At 41.2% G+C, this 18,467-nt stretch overlaps 1 protein-coding gene across 3 annotated transcripts in view; it reads left to right on the top strand.

Annotated features, from left to right (window-relative positions):
* The window catches only part of FRAS1 (Fraser extracellular matrix complex subunit 1), a 460,024-nt gene that overhangs the window by 206,259 nt on the left and 235,298 nt on the right, over nucleotides 1-18,467 (top strand). For 2 of the 3 annotated variants that reach the window (XM_083177073.1, XM_083177084.1), the window contains exons 8-11: nucleotides 6,964-7,065; nucleotides 8,712-8,903; nucleotides 15,646-15,735; nucleotides 16,722-16,760. In XM_083177073.1, the coding sequence (XP_083033199.1) occupies nucleotides 6,964-7,065; nucleotides 8,712-8,903; nucleotides 15,646-15,735; nucleotides 16,722-16,760 (423 nt within the window). The remainder of the gene's footprint in view (nucleotides 1-6,963; nucleotides 7,066-8,711; nucleotides 8,904-15,645; nucleotides 15,736-16,721; nucleotides 16,761-18,467) is intronic. The other variant, XM_083177093.1, reaches the window with a different exon arrangement.

Consider the following 18,467-nt stretch of genomic DNA (forward strand, 5'->3'; position numbering starts at 1 on the left):
GTTTCTTCTTATGATGCTCTGATCCTTTTGTATCACTTATCAACAGAGTACAGCAAAGTGAAGAACATTTTTTTATTTATTATTATTAATGTAGCATTTTGACTACAATCAGGTACAAAGCACGGTATTGCAGAGGGTGAGGATGCACCTGTGAATGGTTCCTGTATACAAAATAACAAATATCAGTCCCAGCCCCATTGAAGCTTATATAGAACTCTATTATTATATATTTACAGTGTGACCACAAGTATTTATTATCACCTTAATGTATGATATTGGAGACTGCTACTTTCCCTCCATTTCTGCCAGCAGATGCTTCCCTCATAATTGTCTATGATGGAAGCGGCGCTGTGAGAATTACCAAGCTACGGAATGCGAAGCATTTCCAAGCCTAGCCCCCACAGCTAACATCATTGGCTACACAATCTTAACCGGGTGAGTGTTGCTGAAGAACCATCCCCAACAATGGCTGCCCTGCATGCACAGTCAGCAGGACCACGCGTGCGCAGGACTACTGGTACCACTTTGTACACATTTTTGGAGTCCTTGTCCCTCCAGTTGCACAGTAATACCCAATATAATTGCATATATCATGCCCAATTCACATTGAGTATGGGATTTGTTATAAAAAGACCCAATAGTCTATAAATTGTAAGCTAGCGAGCAGGGCTCTCATACCTTTGCCTGTCTGTAAATACCCAGTTTGTTGTATCACTGTCTCCTATTGTATAGCGCAACGGAATATGCTGCGCTATATAAGAAACTGTAAATAAATAAATAGTCTCGAAATTCCTACATCATTGAACCCATGACCCCAGCTTGGCGAGTTACCAATACCACCCTCTATGCGCTTATGCTGCCATGTATATTTCTTTCATCTGAAGTGTGACCCATTGAAAAAGAATTCAAAGTCCAGTGGTTGGATTCAGCTCCACAATAGGAAGCATATTTATATACAATTTCCCAGCAGACTCCAATTGAGAATGTTTCCGCACTTAGTTGAAGCTTTGCATCATACAGTATATGTTTTTGTACATTCGATTTTGAGATTTATCAATTAAAATGTATAAATCAGGACAAAGCAGTCCTTTGCTGTCATCCTTAATTTGCAAAAACAAAAGCTAGAAATATTGCTGGTCTGATTTTTGGACAAGTGAACTAATCCTTTGAAAAGAAGTGAATTTGCTGGCAAGCTGGAGTTCTAGAGATAGGAATGTAGTGGGGGTGCTGGTATCCGCAGTGCCCTCACATCTTCAAAAGCCTGGGTGCAATTTGCTGATAAAGGTCATATTTCTAGCTGATTCTTTCCCCTGGAAAATACCTACTATATTTATGTTCTGCACTGATGGCTTTGGCATCTATTCTGCACTGCTAGAGACGTCAGCACACTGATTAGTGCTTTAGACACCTCCATAAGCTTTTGAAAATTAACAGCAGGGGTAAGGGATAAATAATAGAGACTCACCTCATACAGCTTGGTCTCTTGTTAATACCCTGTTTTCACTACCGTGTTTTTTTTTTCTAATTGTATCGTTCCTCGCTGCAAGCCAGTGCTACCTGTATATATATTAAATAAATAGTAATAACAATAATGTACGTGACAAGATGTTCTGTACAATAATAATTAAACAAGCTTCATGGAAACCTATGGAGCAAGAAAAATGTTCTACTGTGAAGGGGTGTAACTCCTCGAAGCAACGGAGGCCGCAGCCTCCAGGCTCCAGGCCATGAAAGGGCACCAGCATGTGCAGCAGCACCTATACCATTCACTCTGCACAGCAGCAAACAATGTTGCACCCGCCACTGCCTGCTGTACTGTGAGATGTGCCATATCGGTGAATGCTAAGACATACACATACACCATATTTTTTTTCCCTTTTTCTTTAGCAGTAAAGGGGGGGGGACGGACCAAACTCCACCTTGCCTCTGGGCGACTGGGATGAACTTCCACCTATGCTACTGTGTGTATTAAGACCATACTATTTCTTGCCCTAAAACGGGTGACTAAAATCCACAATCCTAAAGCTGTCAGTTTGGATGTAAATATATATCATGATATATAATACATTAGTAAGGGGTATATGATGGCAGCAATGTGCCAGTCCAGAATGAGACATTGCAGTCAGTAAGTTCACTACTTTTACCTCACACTTCATTAAGGTGATGAACTTATTAAGGTGATGGCCCCACTTAGGCCACGCCCCCAAAATTTTACCGGGGCCCGGCATTCCTCTCGGCTGCCCTGCCAATATACACATGTATGTGTGCAACAAAACACTCAGTGATGTTCACCATTGCATCACCCTTATTATTATTATATGAGTGACACCTCCCTAATAACCCGCATATTCACGTTATAAGCTAGGTTGTATACATAAGCACTGTAAATTCATGAGATGAAAATGGTCTGTGTGCTACAGTGTATAATTCATAAGTGGTTATATGATTGCTGCATACTTCACTGCTGTCTTGTGTCATATTTGAGTATCTTGATTTGATGTGCAAGTTAGTTGTGTTTGGCGATTATGGGGGGTATTCTGTTGATCTGCCTCTTCAATTTTCAAGGGAAAGACAGCATTGAATGGGCACCCGCCGCTATTTCCCCTGTTGAAAATAGCGACGGGGATTGAATACCGCCCTAAGCATGTTATGTAAAACAAATCTAATAAATCTATAAATATAAAGTGCTCTGAATGCTCGAGTACCTTTAAACTGTAGGAAACTTTTATTTGAAACATTTTAGCTTAAATCTAAAAGCACTGGTAATATATACTGGCACATATCGTATCACATATTGCTTTGCTAAAATATATCTATGCAATCCCTTTTCTTGAATAGTCACATAATTAATTGATTAGAATGCATCGATGTGCAAATGAAGCATTTTGTTGTTTTAAACAGAAATACTGTTTGTAATGCCCCGATTTTGCTTATACAAGAAAAATCGACTTGCAATGAAACGGAAATCAAATACATTAAATACATTTTTTTTTCCCATTAAAGTTTTATTGAAGTCATCGTACAGAAAAGCAAAAGTTACAAAATACCAACAAATATGTAAGGAGCTTACAATAACCTTATAATATCAGGCAACGTAGGTTGGCGCAAGCGATGAGATGGCCTGAATAAAGTTATACCTACACATATTCACATGTATCAAAAGAAAAAAAGTTCCTATACATATTACGATCAAACAATCTTAAAAGTATCATATAAAGAGAAGAAGAATATGAAAATAGAAAGAGGGGGGAGGAAGGGGGGGGGTAAATGCATTCAATTTTGATGTGCATCCCGCAGCATCGAAATCGAATAGAAATAAAGGTACTCTTTACCTAGGACGGCGCCCATCGTGGGCATCGCGGCCATCGCATGCACTAAAGTAACGGGTGCGACGCGACCGACGCGATGCCCGCGATTTCCCATAGGGATCAATGTTAAATTTTTCAATGGACGCGATTTTTCAGTTCAATGCCTCAATGCCCGTGATTTTGCCATAGGAAACAATGTTAAATGGGCCACAGAGCCCAAATAGGCACCGTTAGCAGTGAAATGTCCCCCACAATTGTTAACGAAACCCCACGATCCACGCGAACCCGAAGCGTGGCGAGCGCTGCGAGCCCGCGAGGGGCGGCAGGACGCGTCCTCCGACCTTTTCATACCCCCACTATCCACGTCGGCGTGGAGTTGAGAATAGAATAGTGTGGCGAGCGCAGCGAGCCACCGAGCCCGAAGCGTGGCATGCGCAGCCAGCCCCGCGAGGGGACGCGGATACCTGTGAAGCCCGCGAAGGGCCGCGTCTACCTGTGAAGGTATCCGCGTCCCCTCGCGGGGCTCGCTGCGCTCGCCACACTATTCTATTCTCCACGCCGACGTGGATAGTGGGGGTATGAAAAGGTCGGAGGACGCGTACCGCCGCCCCTCACGGGCTCGCTGCGCTCGCCACGCTTCGGGTTCGCGTGGATCGTGGGGTGTCGTTAACAATTGTGGGGGACATTTCACTGCTAACGGTGCCTATTTGGGCTCTGTGGCCCATTTAACATTGTTTCCTATGGCAAAATCGCGGGCATTGAGGCATTGAACTGAAAAATCACGTCCATTGAAAAATTTAACATTGATCCCTATGGGAAATCGCGGGCATCGCGTCGGTCGCGTCGCACCCGTTACTGTAGTGCATGCGATGCCCGCGATTTTTTACACCCGATGACCGCGATGGACATCGTGGGCGCCGTGCTAGGTAAAGAGTACCGAAATAAATAATAAACTATATAGTACAGATCTTTACTACAGTATATAGTCCAAATCGAATGTGTTTGCCTTGCTGTGCACAGGGCTGGCAACAGAAATCTTGGAGCCCGGTACACTGATATATCTGAGCCCCCCTTAACCACATCCTCTTGAGCAGAACATTTTTAGTATACTGTATATTAAATGTGTTTTTCTATTGTTACAAAAGAAACACAATTCATAATCACTAATACTGGAGGGGGGTCCAGGTAAGTACCCTTACAGGAATCCAGGTGGGTACCTTTATAAACCATTGCTAGGCACTGTAATGCTTACAGCCCCTGAGCCACTCAAAACTTTGGGGCCCCTCACAAGCTTGGGGCCCGGTACAGGTGTCCCCTTTGACCCCCCCTGTTGCCTGTCCTGGCTATGCAATTCGATAGAAGTTGCTGGAAATTAAGATTGTACAGTATGTGTCTGGCCACAATAGAAGCCATAACTGCAGTACAGTCATTCAGCAGTGCTAGGCCTGCAAACTGGGAGTAGGCACAAAGCATTCAGCACATTGGAGTGGCTAAAGCAATATAATGAATGTCCTGGAAATGCCAAGTTACTGCCAAACCTAATCCCTTTTGAGAGTTTAGGGAGTGATTAGAAAATTGCATCATCAGTTCCAATTCAGCAAGATTAAATGCTAGCAATGTTACAAAGCATAATGAAGTAAATTGTTATGCTCATTTTCTGGGGTCTATGTACTAAGCCAAGGAGATAGATAAATGGGGTATTTTAGACCTGACTGCAGATGTGCAGCAACCAGTGATCAGGTAGATTTGCCAGCTATCGTTTAATCCTGTCTTGCAAATTTATGTGTATACTGTACGAATGCATGTGTACACCTAGCGATGGCTTCGCAGCTGAGTGAAAGTGACCAAAACCCTTCATTAGTGGCTCCCCATCGAATGATTTCTTGCAAGTTAGGAGTAGCCAGAGACTTACTCGGCGGCTGCAATGAAAACAGGCACATCCGGCATGGAGCTAACGTCACACTCCCTCCCCTAAAACACTTAGGCATGTCTGCATTTTCACAGTGTTTTTTTCTGGCACGACTAGCTTTTCCTTGGCACTCCCACGAAAGTGCCGGTTACCACCCCCAGATGCCTACTTCCTGTCGATTGCCTTGCGAATGGCTTATGAATAAAAAAAAGTACAGTAGCAGGACTTCATTGCATGTGCATTGTGGCCCATACCGTTGCGCAGTCTATCTTGCGATCTGGTCTGAATCGGGTTCAAAATACCAACCTATCAGCTCATAAGTGCCATGTATCAGACTGGGGGTCAGATGCACTAAGCTTCAAAAGTGATAAACAGCCAGCCAATCAGCTTCTGCCTGCCATGTCACAGACTCTGTTTGAAATATGTCAGACAGGAGCTGGTTGGTTGGTTGTTTATTACTCTCCATTTGATCACTTTTGAAGCTTAGTGCATCTGGGTCTGAAGAATGACAGAATGGTCAATAGTACTTTATCTCTCCCCACGATTAGTCTGTAGACCGCTTGATTTGTATATTTTATATTTCAGTCATTTGTATAGTGAAAACAATTGTCAAAAAATAACATTTTAATTTGATATGTAAGATAATAAAATGGGAAAAGTGATGCTTTTTGTGTACAATTTAGGGACTATTATTTATCAAAGGCTGATTGGTTCTCAATAATGATGTATCCAACGCAACACAAAGTACCAGATCAATTCTGGTTGCATGGCAGCTGCTCCAAGAAACCAAACTGTCCTACAAGCCCTAACAGTTAAGGTGCATACACACTGTACATTTTTTTTGACCAATTTGGTTGAAAGACATTTCCATTGAACCCAGTGTCCTGGACGAAAGATTTTGACGAAAGATATTGACGACAGACGAAAGACGAAAGATCTAGGTACTGTTTATAGGCTCTTTTGGAAAGATATCCAAATTGAGATGCATGCGCTGCATTGTTGACAAACAATCTTGATGAACAACTTGCGGGTATGCGCATCATCATTTGTCGTTCGTCTTTCATCTCCATCTTTCGTCCAGGACACTGGATTCAATGGAAATGTCTTTCAACCAAATTGGTTAAAAAAATTGTACAATGTGTATGCACCTTTACAATTTTACTGTGCATCAAATTACTAGGGGGGGATTTACGTTACTGCCCAGTGTAAGTGCACATGGGTATACAGAGTTCATGCATGCACAGAGAACAGGTTGCCTACCTGACCCTCTCCTTAAGGGAGAAAATTCTCTGTTCCTGGACTTCCCTGGTTATGTATGATTGCCATCACCTGTGGGAAGCTAGGTAATTGATAAGAAAGGTGTTTCACCACAGGTGATGGCAATCATACATTACCCGGGAAGTCCAGGAACAGAGCATTTTCTCCCTGAAGGAGAGGGTCAGGTAAGCAACCCTGAGAGAGAATGGGTACAAAGTATCCCTGTTCCCACTACAGACTTCCTTCTAAAGCAGGCCCCCGGGAGCCAATGGCATCAATTCCGGTAAATTTGCAGTCTACGGAGTTTGCATGTCTGCACCTTAATATTGAATGGGCCGTCTTTCCACATGTGTAACATTCCATGATGTAATGATTAGGTCTATTGTAACTTGCTTCTGTTTATGTTTCATGTACAGTTACACAAGATAATAGAAAACAGGTTAGGTGCTTTTGATTTACCCAGTTTTTTTTTTTGCATTGTCTGGTCAGCATGGCGTGCAGTGGAAGAAAAATCATTGTACTACCTGTATTTGTGACAAAGGAGAAGTTAAGTGCCACACAGTGACATGTCCCTCTCTTACATGTGACAAGGTAATGTAACTCCACTCTGTTTCTCAGTGACACCACCTTAATCTGACATGTACAGTAGAGAGAAGAGAGTTGATTCTAGTGCAGCTTTCCTCATCCATACTCTAGTGCTGAGTGCACAATTTATCCATTTTTGTTTGGTGGCAGCTAAAATGTATCACGCTTTCTAAATCAAGCCACATTTTTCCCATTGCTTACTGCGATTGTATTTCATGCTTGACACAGTAACCATGAACATATCTTTCCTTTAACACAGAGCTTATAGTACAGTATATGGATAACACTGGAATAACAAATCTGTCATTTTACGGCTGGCAGCTATTGTACATGACCATCAAGCAACATACTGTACAACATCTGCCCCGCTTGTGATTTGTTTCCAGTGTCTCTTTATTCTTTGGAAATAAAAGATAAAAAGGGAAATTGACTATGGTGCGTTTCCAATACCACTATTGTTTTGGCTGTTTCATGTAGTTTGTAACCCGTGAGACTTTCTAAAGGCTAGAAACCTGCATGATTCCAAATCTCCAATCCTGGAATTGCCATCCTGATTTTTACACATGTAAATATTTCCAGTTATTTAATGTATCAATTTAAGATTTGCATAAATCCTCATACACACCAGACAGTTTTGTAAAAGATATCGTTCAGAACTTATATAAGTGTATTACTTTACTATCAATGTTCCTTTAGTATTATAATGGGTGAAACAATGTTTGATTAATATATAATTGTAATTACTATTTTCTTGATACTATAAAGCTATCATTAATCTGAGATCTAAGAACAGTTAATTGTGCATACATACTGTATCTACTTGTTGCATTATGAGTGCCAAGATGCACTGCAGCCCCAGTATTACATAATAAAGGAATATTGCCATTGCACTGCAATAATATATTTCATTTTACTCATTAAAACATACATTAAAATTGCCTAATGGCTACATAATCATTTTTTTTGTATTTTATCCATGTGTAGCAAGTTAATATGGTATCCTTAATAACATATTGTATTTTGTCTGTTCTGATAGGACTAGATAGTGCCTATTAGAACCCTATCTACATACTGTAAGCTACCTTTTTCTGATTCTGATCCTTCTCCGGTGGCAGGAACGCATGTGATAGTCCTTTTGCATACAATACAGATGGAGCCCCTCTCATTGTTGCTCGGCTCTCGCCAGAATGTCCCCGTTGGCGAGAGCCAGCGGAGAGGGACTCCATTAGACTGGGACGCATATGCATCTCGCGCACACGCGCATCCCAGTCTCTCAGGGGGCTGGGCAGTGGGACCCTGGCTGTATCCGCTTCGGGGAGATGGGCAGGGTTAAGAGGGTGAGGGGGGGGGGGGGCGCAGACCAGAAACTCACTGAGTTATTATTGTAGATGTTTTATGCTATCACTGGCCAGTGAATAATTAAAAATAAAATTAACATAATTAATGTTTACATCTGTCTAGCGCAGTTTTCTTTTTCTTTCTTTTTGTTTCTACGTAACACAAAGGGTTAAGCAGCCCTTTTTAAACGGCAAGTGGAATCTTTACTTTTATCTTTTGAATCGAGCGCCTAATTTCAGTTTTTTCTTTACATTTGTAGAAGATTCACATAAACTGAGGACTAGTCGACAATAATCTGTTTCTTCTCTTGTTAGGGGCAGACCAAAGTGAGGCACCATGGACAGTGTTGTGAGGAGTGTGTGACCTCCAAAGGCAGCTGTTTGGTTGGTGGATCTGTACGTTACCATGGAGAGCTGTGGAATGGAAGTCACTGTGAGTTCTGCTTGTGTGACCGGGGGAGAGTCATGTGCTATCCAACACAGTGTTCCAAAGTGGAGTGCTCATGGGTAAGTACGGTCTGATTGAAACACTTCTGTATTCTACTCTTCCTTCAAGAACTTGCAATTCCCATAAGAATTTAATGGGTTAGAATCAAAGCTATCTATCTATCTATCTATCTATCTATCTATCTATCTATCTATATTAATAAACTTGAATTTGACAGCTTGTATTAAGCTACGTGGTTATTCTACATGACTTGATTGAGTTATGAGTGTAATACCATACTCCGCATTACTGGGACAACTTGCATAGCTGACCCTCTCTGACCATAACCCTCAGAGAATATTAGTCCTCTAAGCACTCTGCCAAGATATATTAAAGTATAATGCAGTCGTACTTCCTCCCAGCTGTGAAGAAGGATTTTCTATTATTAAACAGTGAATTATGGGGTGTTCTATTGATAGGTGAATGGCATGTGGCTAAATGTTGTATTATATAAATTATTCAGCAGCATGCATATGGATTACACTGCCACTCCTGCCATCTCCTATTGTTGTATATACCTTCTCATTTATCATTTGGTGACGGCGATTTATGTTCTGAGAGTGAAATCTCCTATCCTTTACATCTTAAGACCCACTTTTAGCAGTTACAAAATTACACTGGGATAATAATGGGAACTTATTCTGGAGGTCGTTAAAAATACCAGTTTTCCAAGACCTTAAGTGACATGAGTTCATTAAGCTGTTAAAATGAAATGTCAGCCTCGAAATATTTGAAACCGAGATTAGCGATTCAAAAATACGAATCACCATAGGGGGAAATGATATGAGAATGTGGACTGCTATTGGTAGTCCATCTGAACTCCGTATTTAACCCTTTGAGTGCCATCTGTGAGAGATGTTCAAAATACCCGCTAAAGATACAATAGTTCTTAAGGTGCCCATACACTTACAATTATTGTATACAATATCTCATCTCATCGCATCTCGGTTTTGCGATAAGATGAGATGAGATCTAGTACAAAAAGTATGTGCAGCACATACTTTTTGTACTAGTTCTCATCTCATCTGATCTCATCCCAAAACCGATATGCGATGAAATGCGATATTGTATACAATATTGTATACAATAATTGTAACGTGTATGGGCACCTAGTACTATGTACAAGAACAAAAGAGCGCTTATCTCATGAGTTGCTGCCTTAAAAGCAGCCGCTGATTAGGAGATGGTCAGTCTCCTGGTAATAAAGGAAAAAAAAAAACAGAAAGCAGCGCTTAAATGATATGAACGGGTGAATCAATTATGTTTAAAAAAACATTTGGTACTTGTTTCCTAGAACGGCCACAATCGTGAGTGATCGTGGCTCTTAATTAAGGGACACGATCCTCACGATGTGGCCGATTTTTTACAATTTTTTCACTTTGAATGACAGAAATCGGGTCAATCGGTCGGTCGCGACCAATTAAAATCGGCCGCGATGCGACCGACCGATTCACCCGATTTTTCCATAGACTTCAATGTTAAAAAATCTTTTAACATTGAAATCGGGAGGATCGCGTTGGTCTTGTGCCATTATAATGGCACAAGATTAGATGGACTTGATTAAGTCCATCTCACATAGGGAAAAATGATAAAAAAGGTGAAATGGGCCAATATGACCCATTTCACATTTTTTATGTGCCCGCCATGACCCCACGATAGACGTCAACCCGAAGCGTGGCGAGCGCAGCGAGCCCGCGAGGGGCGTCGGTACGCGTCCTCCGACCTTTTCATTCCCCTACTATCCACGTCGGCGTGGAGTTGAGAATATATAGTGTGGCGAGCGCAGCGAGCCACCGAGCCCGAAGCGTGGCGAGCGCAGCGCGCCCCGCGAGGGGACGCGTATACCTGTGAAGTTATACGCGTCCCCTCGCGGGGCTCGCTGCGCTCGCCACGCTTCGGGCTCAGTGGCTCGCTGCGCTCGCCACACTATATATTCTCAACTCCACGCCGACGTGGATAGTAGGGGAATGAAAAGGTCGGAGGACGCGCACCGCCGCCCCTCGCGGGCTCGCTGCGCTCGCCACGCTTCGGGTTGACGTCTATCGTGGGGTCTAGCCCACTTAGTAACATTTGGGGGGGCAATTGAAAAAAATCTGGTGAAAAAAAAAAAAATCGGGTGAAAAATCGGTCGGTCGGATCGGTCGCATCGTATGCGACCAAATCGCATGCGATGCGATCGATCCGATTTTTTATCTTACGACCACAACGATCTAAATCGTTGTGGCCGTGCTAGGAAACAAGTACCAAACATTTTAATAAACCATATTATATTATATAGCCCAATGAATAAAAGTTAAAAACAGCATCAGATTGTACCAGACTGTTAGAATTGATATATTACCCAAAATGGGGTAGTTATATAACCTGCACTGTCCACAATAGCAGCAGTCCCACTTTATGATGGAGTCCACATGGCGTTTTATCCTGGGAGCTGTATGAGGGAGTCCCAATTAGATGACTTGAATGGGACTACGACCTCTGAGCAAGTTGTATCCAGATAGTACCAGGTTTAATTCAGCCAAAGACGTCCCAACTTTGGGGAACCGGGTGGTCAGCGAAATCAGCAGGTAAGTCCAACAATGGGGAGTCCAACAGCACTGGTTCTGAGTAAATACCAACGCGTTTCACTGGACGCAGCGCCAGCTTTATCAAGGTGTGTTGTTATGAGTGCTGTTATATATATATTATTTATACCCAGAGTTCCTTTGCCCTAATTAGCATAGGTTAATTTATTCACCCATTTAAAAAAAAAAAATCATTATTTTCAATAAAACTTTGTTGAGACAGACTATCACACTGAAAAATAAATCACATTGTTGTAAAAAAGATTACTTTTAATCCTATTATCGATAAAAATACTTTAATTAATTGTAATTAAATAAAAACAAAAAAATATATATATTATCCTTAATGGCGGATACTGTAATTTTATATTCTACATATAGACTTTCAGAAAATCACATTTAGAAGATGTAAGTACATAATATAATCTAAATAGAATAATAAAGTATGTTCCCTTCATTTAGAAGACCGGAAGTGAGGTAGCGTTATTTTTCACCAATCATCCTGCACATAATCTGAGTGACAGTATGCTGCGCCAATGCGCTGAAGCCAGAACAATAATCATAACTTACTAGGAACCAATTTTCCGGGACCTCGTGTCCTGCGCTGGAAAACTTCCCTGTCATTGCGGCAATCATATGTATGTAATAGCAAGAGGCAGCACCGTTTCCCTCCCTCATTCAGGTCCATACTTATACAACCCATACATACCCAGTGATGGATCTTCACTGACTGATAGTCACGGCAGTCGGTGTATATCTGGCCTGACTGGACGTCACCGGAAGTGACGTCCCGTTGTTATGGAGACTAATCAAACACCTCGAGGTTGGTGGCATATTCAAAACATTCCTCCCAAATAATTGGTTCCTAGAATTCTTAAACAGACTTCCTAAGCACCTATGTTTTCTCTCAAAGTATTAACCAATATAATATCAAAGAAAGGGGGGGACATCACAGAAGAATCCCATATATTCTAACAAAATCTATGGCTAATTGATTTACTTATAAATTGGTCAAAATAGTGGTTATTTATCACCGATAATATGAATTGCATATTAAAAATATTCAAATGGTTTGAATATCTGCAACATATCACAGTGTTAACATAATCAGGATATCACAATATAATTTTTTTTTTTTTCGTGATTAATCAATATAAGTCTATTATAATACCACATTTAATTCAAGGGATTCGTTTAATCCTTTCGGAAATAAGGAATTGAATTTAAAAATCCAATATATTTCTTGACTGCAAAAATTTTTATACCTATTGCCTCCTCTTTTTGAAACCCTCACGTGTGCTAATCCAATTAATTTAAGACACTTTGGATCTCCATTATGTTGCTCAACGTAATGTCGGGAAACACTATGCAATATATTTTTATTGAGGATATTCCTTTGACGTTCCAAGAACCTTATTCTGAGTGAACTTGTCGTTCTACCCACATATCTTAGGCCACAGCCTCAGGTCAAGAGGTAGATAATGTATTCCGTATAACAGTTAATGCAGCCTTTAATCTCAATCGGTTCTAACTTGAATATAAGGTAAACATTAAAGGACATTATGATGAATGTTGGCTTGGCAATTTTTACACCTACTTGGACAAATTCACTTGGCACTCAAAGGGTTAATCACTTTCTATGTAGTTCTGTTGTTAATTTTTAAAATAACCTGTTTCACCTGAAAAGGCATTCCATGTATTTTTTCTGGAGCAGTACAAGACTCCAAAAAGCCTGATAAAGTTCCAATATATTTAGCTGCTTGTAGCCATATTGCCACTGCATGACATATTTGTGCTAGATGTATGAGAACATATCTGTATAGAGGATTTTGAGCTTAAGGAGTCTGAACAGTAACAAAGGAATAGGTGTTACTAGAGGTTTACATTCCCTGTCTATGGAATGCAGAAACCAGTATAGATTTAAATCCTTGCTGGGAAAATTCTTGCTAATGGATGTAGTGTTCATATAGTGAAGGGAGTGTTACTTTATGTCATTTTTGTAGACATATTTTTAAATGAACGGTCTCTGGATTACCAAGATCCAGTGAGTAATTATAGCTGTAGCTCTGTTTCCTATCCTCCTCCAAGCATTCTTCAGGTGGAATTAAATGAACCCATCTCGACTTGAAAGTCCTGATTAGGTGCCTCCAATATCTCATGCCTTACCACTCATTATCCCATTATCTATTGCTGGCACTGATATAGCTGAGAGCAGTCAGTTTGAGCATCTGCAATGCCTCCTTCTTGTACTTGAGAATATTATGTTGAACTTTAATTTTGTTCTCTCTGTTTTAAACTGATAGCATTTCACACATCCATTTTTCATTAAACTATCTTAGGAAACAAAATATGTACAAATAAACGGTTTCCTACTGTATGTAACATAGAAACATAGGGGGAGTATTCAAGGATTCGGCATGAAAATCCGGCGGTCGGGATCCCGGCGTTTAAAATCCCGACGCCGGAATCCCGAACGACGAAATCCCGACAAGGGGGGGATGTGGATTGCCCGTCCCTTGCGGGCTCGCTGCGCTCGCCACGCAGCGGGCCCGGTGCCTCGCTGCACTCGGCACACTAATTTATTCTCCCTGCGAGGGTGTCGTGGACACCCACGGGGGGGAGAAAGTGTAGGGATTTCGGCGTTCGGGATTCCGGCATCGGGATTTTGAACGCCGGGATCCCGACCACCGGGATTTAAACTGCATCCCGTATTCAATTAGTGCTGGTTTTTCACATAGTCAAGAAAAAAACAGAATTAATCTGACCCCGACTAGTCAATTCCATCGGTTTTCGACTCTATTTAAGGCATTTTTTGCATATGCCTTTTCACTTTTTGGGGGAGTGAAAATGCATGGGTGAATAATGCCTCAAAAAGTGTCTAAAAAAGGCGCAATTTTGCCCGGGAAGTAGGGAAAATACATGGATTGGCGACTGATTTGCCAATCCAGCTATTTTTCACCACTGCCAATTAAATACACCCATACAGTTGTAAAGGCAAAAAAAGAAGTAATTGGCACAATTTATCTGCACTTATAGTAGGGTTAACTTTTTGGGGGAGCCCATTTAACTACCAGTATATTTTTAGATTGTGGGAGGAAACCGGAGTAACTGTAGTAAACCCACGCAAGTTCAGGGAGAATATACACAGTTAAGACCATGGTGGGAATTGAACCCATGACATCAGTGCTGTGAGGTAGTAATGCTAACCATTATTCTTTAGAACTGTAGTTATGATTTGAGTACTAATATAGTGCTTTGGGTGTGACTTGTGACAACACATACTCCTGAGGTGTGTGGGATTTAGGTTGCTGTGTATTGGGGTTAGGGTTAGGTTGTATGGTGGGAGGATTAGGGGTGGGGGCAGTGGAGATACCCGCTCATTCCATATGCAGGGGGCAGGGACCTGCTCATTAAATATTCACTGCGCTGGGTCCCGTTCATTTGATATGCACAGAGCTGGACCAGCTCAGTGCTCACTACTGCCAGGGTCCTAAATACCGTTTCGGACCCATTCAGACTGCAAAAAAAACGGGTCTGAAATGGGTAGGACCCTGCTTTTTTACTGTTTTGAAATACCATTTTTCTTTAAACTGTAAATTCACTCTGGACCTTTCAGACCGCACATATTACCGTTTTGAAATGGTAAAAAAAACGGCAAAATACCGGGTAATAAGTGTGATCTGAAATGGGGCATTAGCTGCCTGGGGTGCAAGTAAAAAGGATGGGGGGTGGGGGTTTAAATTACAGATTTAGTTGAGAGGGGGGCAAGCTGACCAATACGTATGTGCTACCTGAAATAGAAGCCAATATGAAAAAAAGATTACTGTAATTTACACACAAATCTAAATAATAGTTTAACAGTTAATTTGTATTTTTTATTATTATTATTATTATTATTATTATTATTATTTATTGTCTTGATTCACTTGCAAGTGATATGTTTGAAGGACGTCTCACTCATCATAAATCTAACACCATTTGAGTTTATGTGCAAGGTTTATATGTGTGGATAATAGGCTTTATACTAATGTGCTGAGTTTGCTCATTCTTCACGGAGGCCCCTCTAGACACTGACTCTTGAAATAAATAAAGAAGGATCTTTAAATTCCACAATTTAGCCGCTGTTTACACAGTAAGCGGCGTTAACCTCAGCAAAAGTGCATTCTTCATACTGCAATAATCTGCCTTTCTTCATCAGGGTGAAGAATTAGTTCATTTAGAGGGGAAGTGTTGTGCGGAATGTGTATTAAGCACCAGCTACTGCCTCCACAAAGATCACGACAAAGAGGTAAGATGGACATATTACTTAGAGAAAAATGATAAGATCACTAGAGTGAAACAAATTAATACATTTGAATAACAATAACAAAATAACTCCTATTTATCATTTCACCATTGAGTAAACCTTAAAAAGAAAAATCAATGGGCAGTATTCAATGCCTTGTTTTGGCATGTGCAACGAATCCTGTTTATGATTCGCTGCACATTCGCCGCATTCCGGAGGGCTGGAGCATTTGCTGCCAGCCCCCCTGTCGCCCTATTAAACGCCGCAGGAGCTCGCTGCCCCTGATGGCGAATTGGGAGCCGGGGGACGGAAGGCTCCCTGTGGAAAATACGCGAAAAGACGCTAATTGCAGCACTTTAACGCTGCCGCTGGGGAGTTTGGGGGGGGTCCAGTGGTATCTGGGAGGGGACCCCAGTTTTCGGGACCCTCCAGGCCATTCCAGGATGGTAGGCAACCCTGATATAATGCAGTCCATCTAATACCATTAGCAGTACCTTATGCAAGTGGTTGTGCAAATTATAATTATATCTCTACATGTATTGCAAGAAACATTATTGTTTACTAGATGTACTGCGTTATTTTACATTTTAGATTCCTTTAACATCAAATGGGCTACATTAGTCTGATTACCTGCTAAATTAGATACATTATAGCATTCTGCGTAAGCAAATTATATTTTCCACACATTATTTTCCTTTCTTATTAATAGCTCTGTGGTTTTCTGACAATGTATATTCACCATGTACAGATATTTTGTTCACTCTACTTTTCTCACCAGATACTCCCTAATGTATGTTTGTTATATCTAGGCTCGTGTATATGTTAGGAGAGCCGGCTTTTAAATCATGCCAACCAGCTTACATGGCTGTTTGAAAGTCTAGGCACTATTAGATAACACTGGAATGTGCTTTATTGGAATGTTTGCCATGAATCTGATAACTGTGCTCACAGAGCAAACTCTTTATAGAGGTATTTCTTTCTGTCTGCAGGACTCGCACTCAGATTTAAGCGGAGTCAAACATTTGCTGGTAAGTGCAAATATTACTCACAGACAACATTGATCAATTCGTATTGTGAAAGCATGTCAAAATATGCCGCTGTTTCCATCTGTAGTATGAAAGACGTTTTAATCGGATATCCATATCCATACTACAGCAATGCCAAGAAAGTTTTTTTTTAATAATTGGGCATTTGCAATCACCATATTGAAAAGGAATGAGGATAGAGATCCCTTGGATTATTGGACTTCTATCTCTAACCAAATGCATTTGGAAGCCAAGACACTTTGAAACATCTACAGCAGGGGCGGAGAGCGGCGTCTGATGGACTTGCAAGGCTGCGAATTTCGTAGCCTTGCGAGACAATCAGAATAAGGCCCAGTATGTAGATCTATAAAAAGGTAACTACTCCTCACCTCTGTAAGGTGAAGTGCCACCAATGTCCACCAGAGGACCAGATTCACAGCTTTCAAGGTGAAAGTAAATTGCGGAAGCCATCATTTTGATGGGATTTTAATGAATGCATTAATAATACAAGCACTTCTCTCACAGGCATAATTCTAACATCATTGCAGTATATGGGTGGTATTCAATCTGGGATTCCGACTTTGGGAACGTCCAGACAGTCGGGATCCCGGGCTGTTTTCACTCAGCTCGACTGAAACCTGATACCCGGAATTCAGTGTTTTGTCAGAATCTGCCTTCAATGCTGTTGGCAGCCATTTTCCGCCAGGGAAATAGCAGCCGAAATTGAATACCCCTAAGTCTCTTACTTCACATTCACTATAGCCTTGAATACATCACGTATTATCCAGGTCCTGCCATTGGCATAAAATGACCATATGTGATCCCTTTTAAGGAATTATTCAACCTCAGATATGTTCTTTTCCCCGAAGACTGTTTATTGAAGGATTTTGTATAACTACAGTGTATAAACAGTGGGAGGCAGGGAGGGTAGACAGAAGGAAAATAGGGGAAATGTTTAATAGGTGGTGATACAGCATTACACAACTAGATATATGTTAGATCAGTCGAGCAAAATTAAAATCAGGTTATCCCAGTGCAGATAACAACGCTGTGGTATGCATCCCATATCGCTGCCGGAAATAGCTGCTAGAGAGGGAACTGTTTGGGATTTCCAATGACAGCCTAGCATTTTGTTGCATTAATAATGTGCTAAATTAGCTTCATAGAGGAATGTTCTGAAGGAATAAAAAGAAGAGGGGAAATGGTATGTCTGCCTCTGTAACTCTTGGAGGTGATATCAACCTCCGGATGGATTTCCAGATCTGAAACTATCCCAGAAAATATGCAGCAGGGTACCCTTTAGTCTACAACCTCTCCAGGACAAGTCTGATGTAGCCATGAAGGCGCTATTCAGATGCGTCGGAACTAAAAACCAGTGTGCAAAGATTTTAAGTGAGTTTTCTCTTTGTCTAATATAGGTAGTTGAGGACACTAGGTTCTGCCTTATCTGTTTCCAGGTCTCAGATCCCAGTTGGTCTTGTGTGTCAGTTTCCCAAGAGATCTTGTGTGTGGCTAATGGGGGCAGATTATATTTAAGCAAAAGGCGATAAATCGAGGAGGAGCAAAGCGAGCACAATTATTCAATGGTGTATTTCACTAAAGAGTTATGTAAGTGAAGAGTTGTTGAGTAAAAACTGCGAAGTTGGGCAGGTATTGAAAAAAGCACTGAGAGGGTAGACCAGGACTTCTGTAACCCGGGATCTACTTTTT

Source organism: Crinia signifera, chromosome 1, assembly GCF_055691185.1.
Source record: "Crinia signifera chromosome 1, ASM5569118v1, whole genome shotgun sequence".
Classification (NCBI taxonomy): Eukaryota; Metazoa; Chordata; class Amphibia; order Anura; family Myobatrachidae; genus Crinia; species Crinia signifera.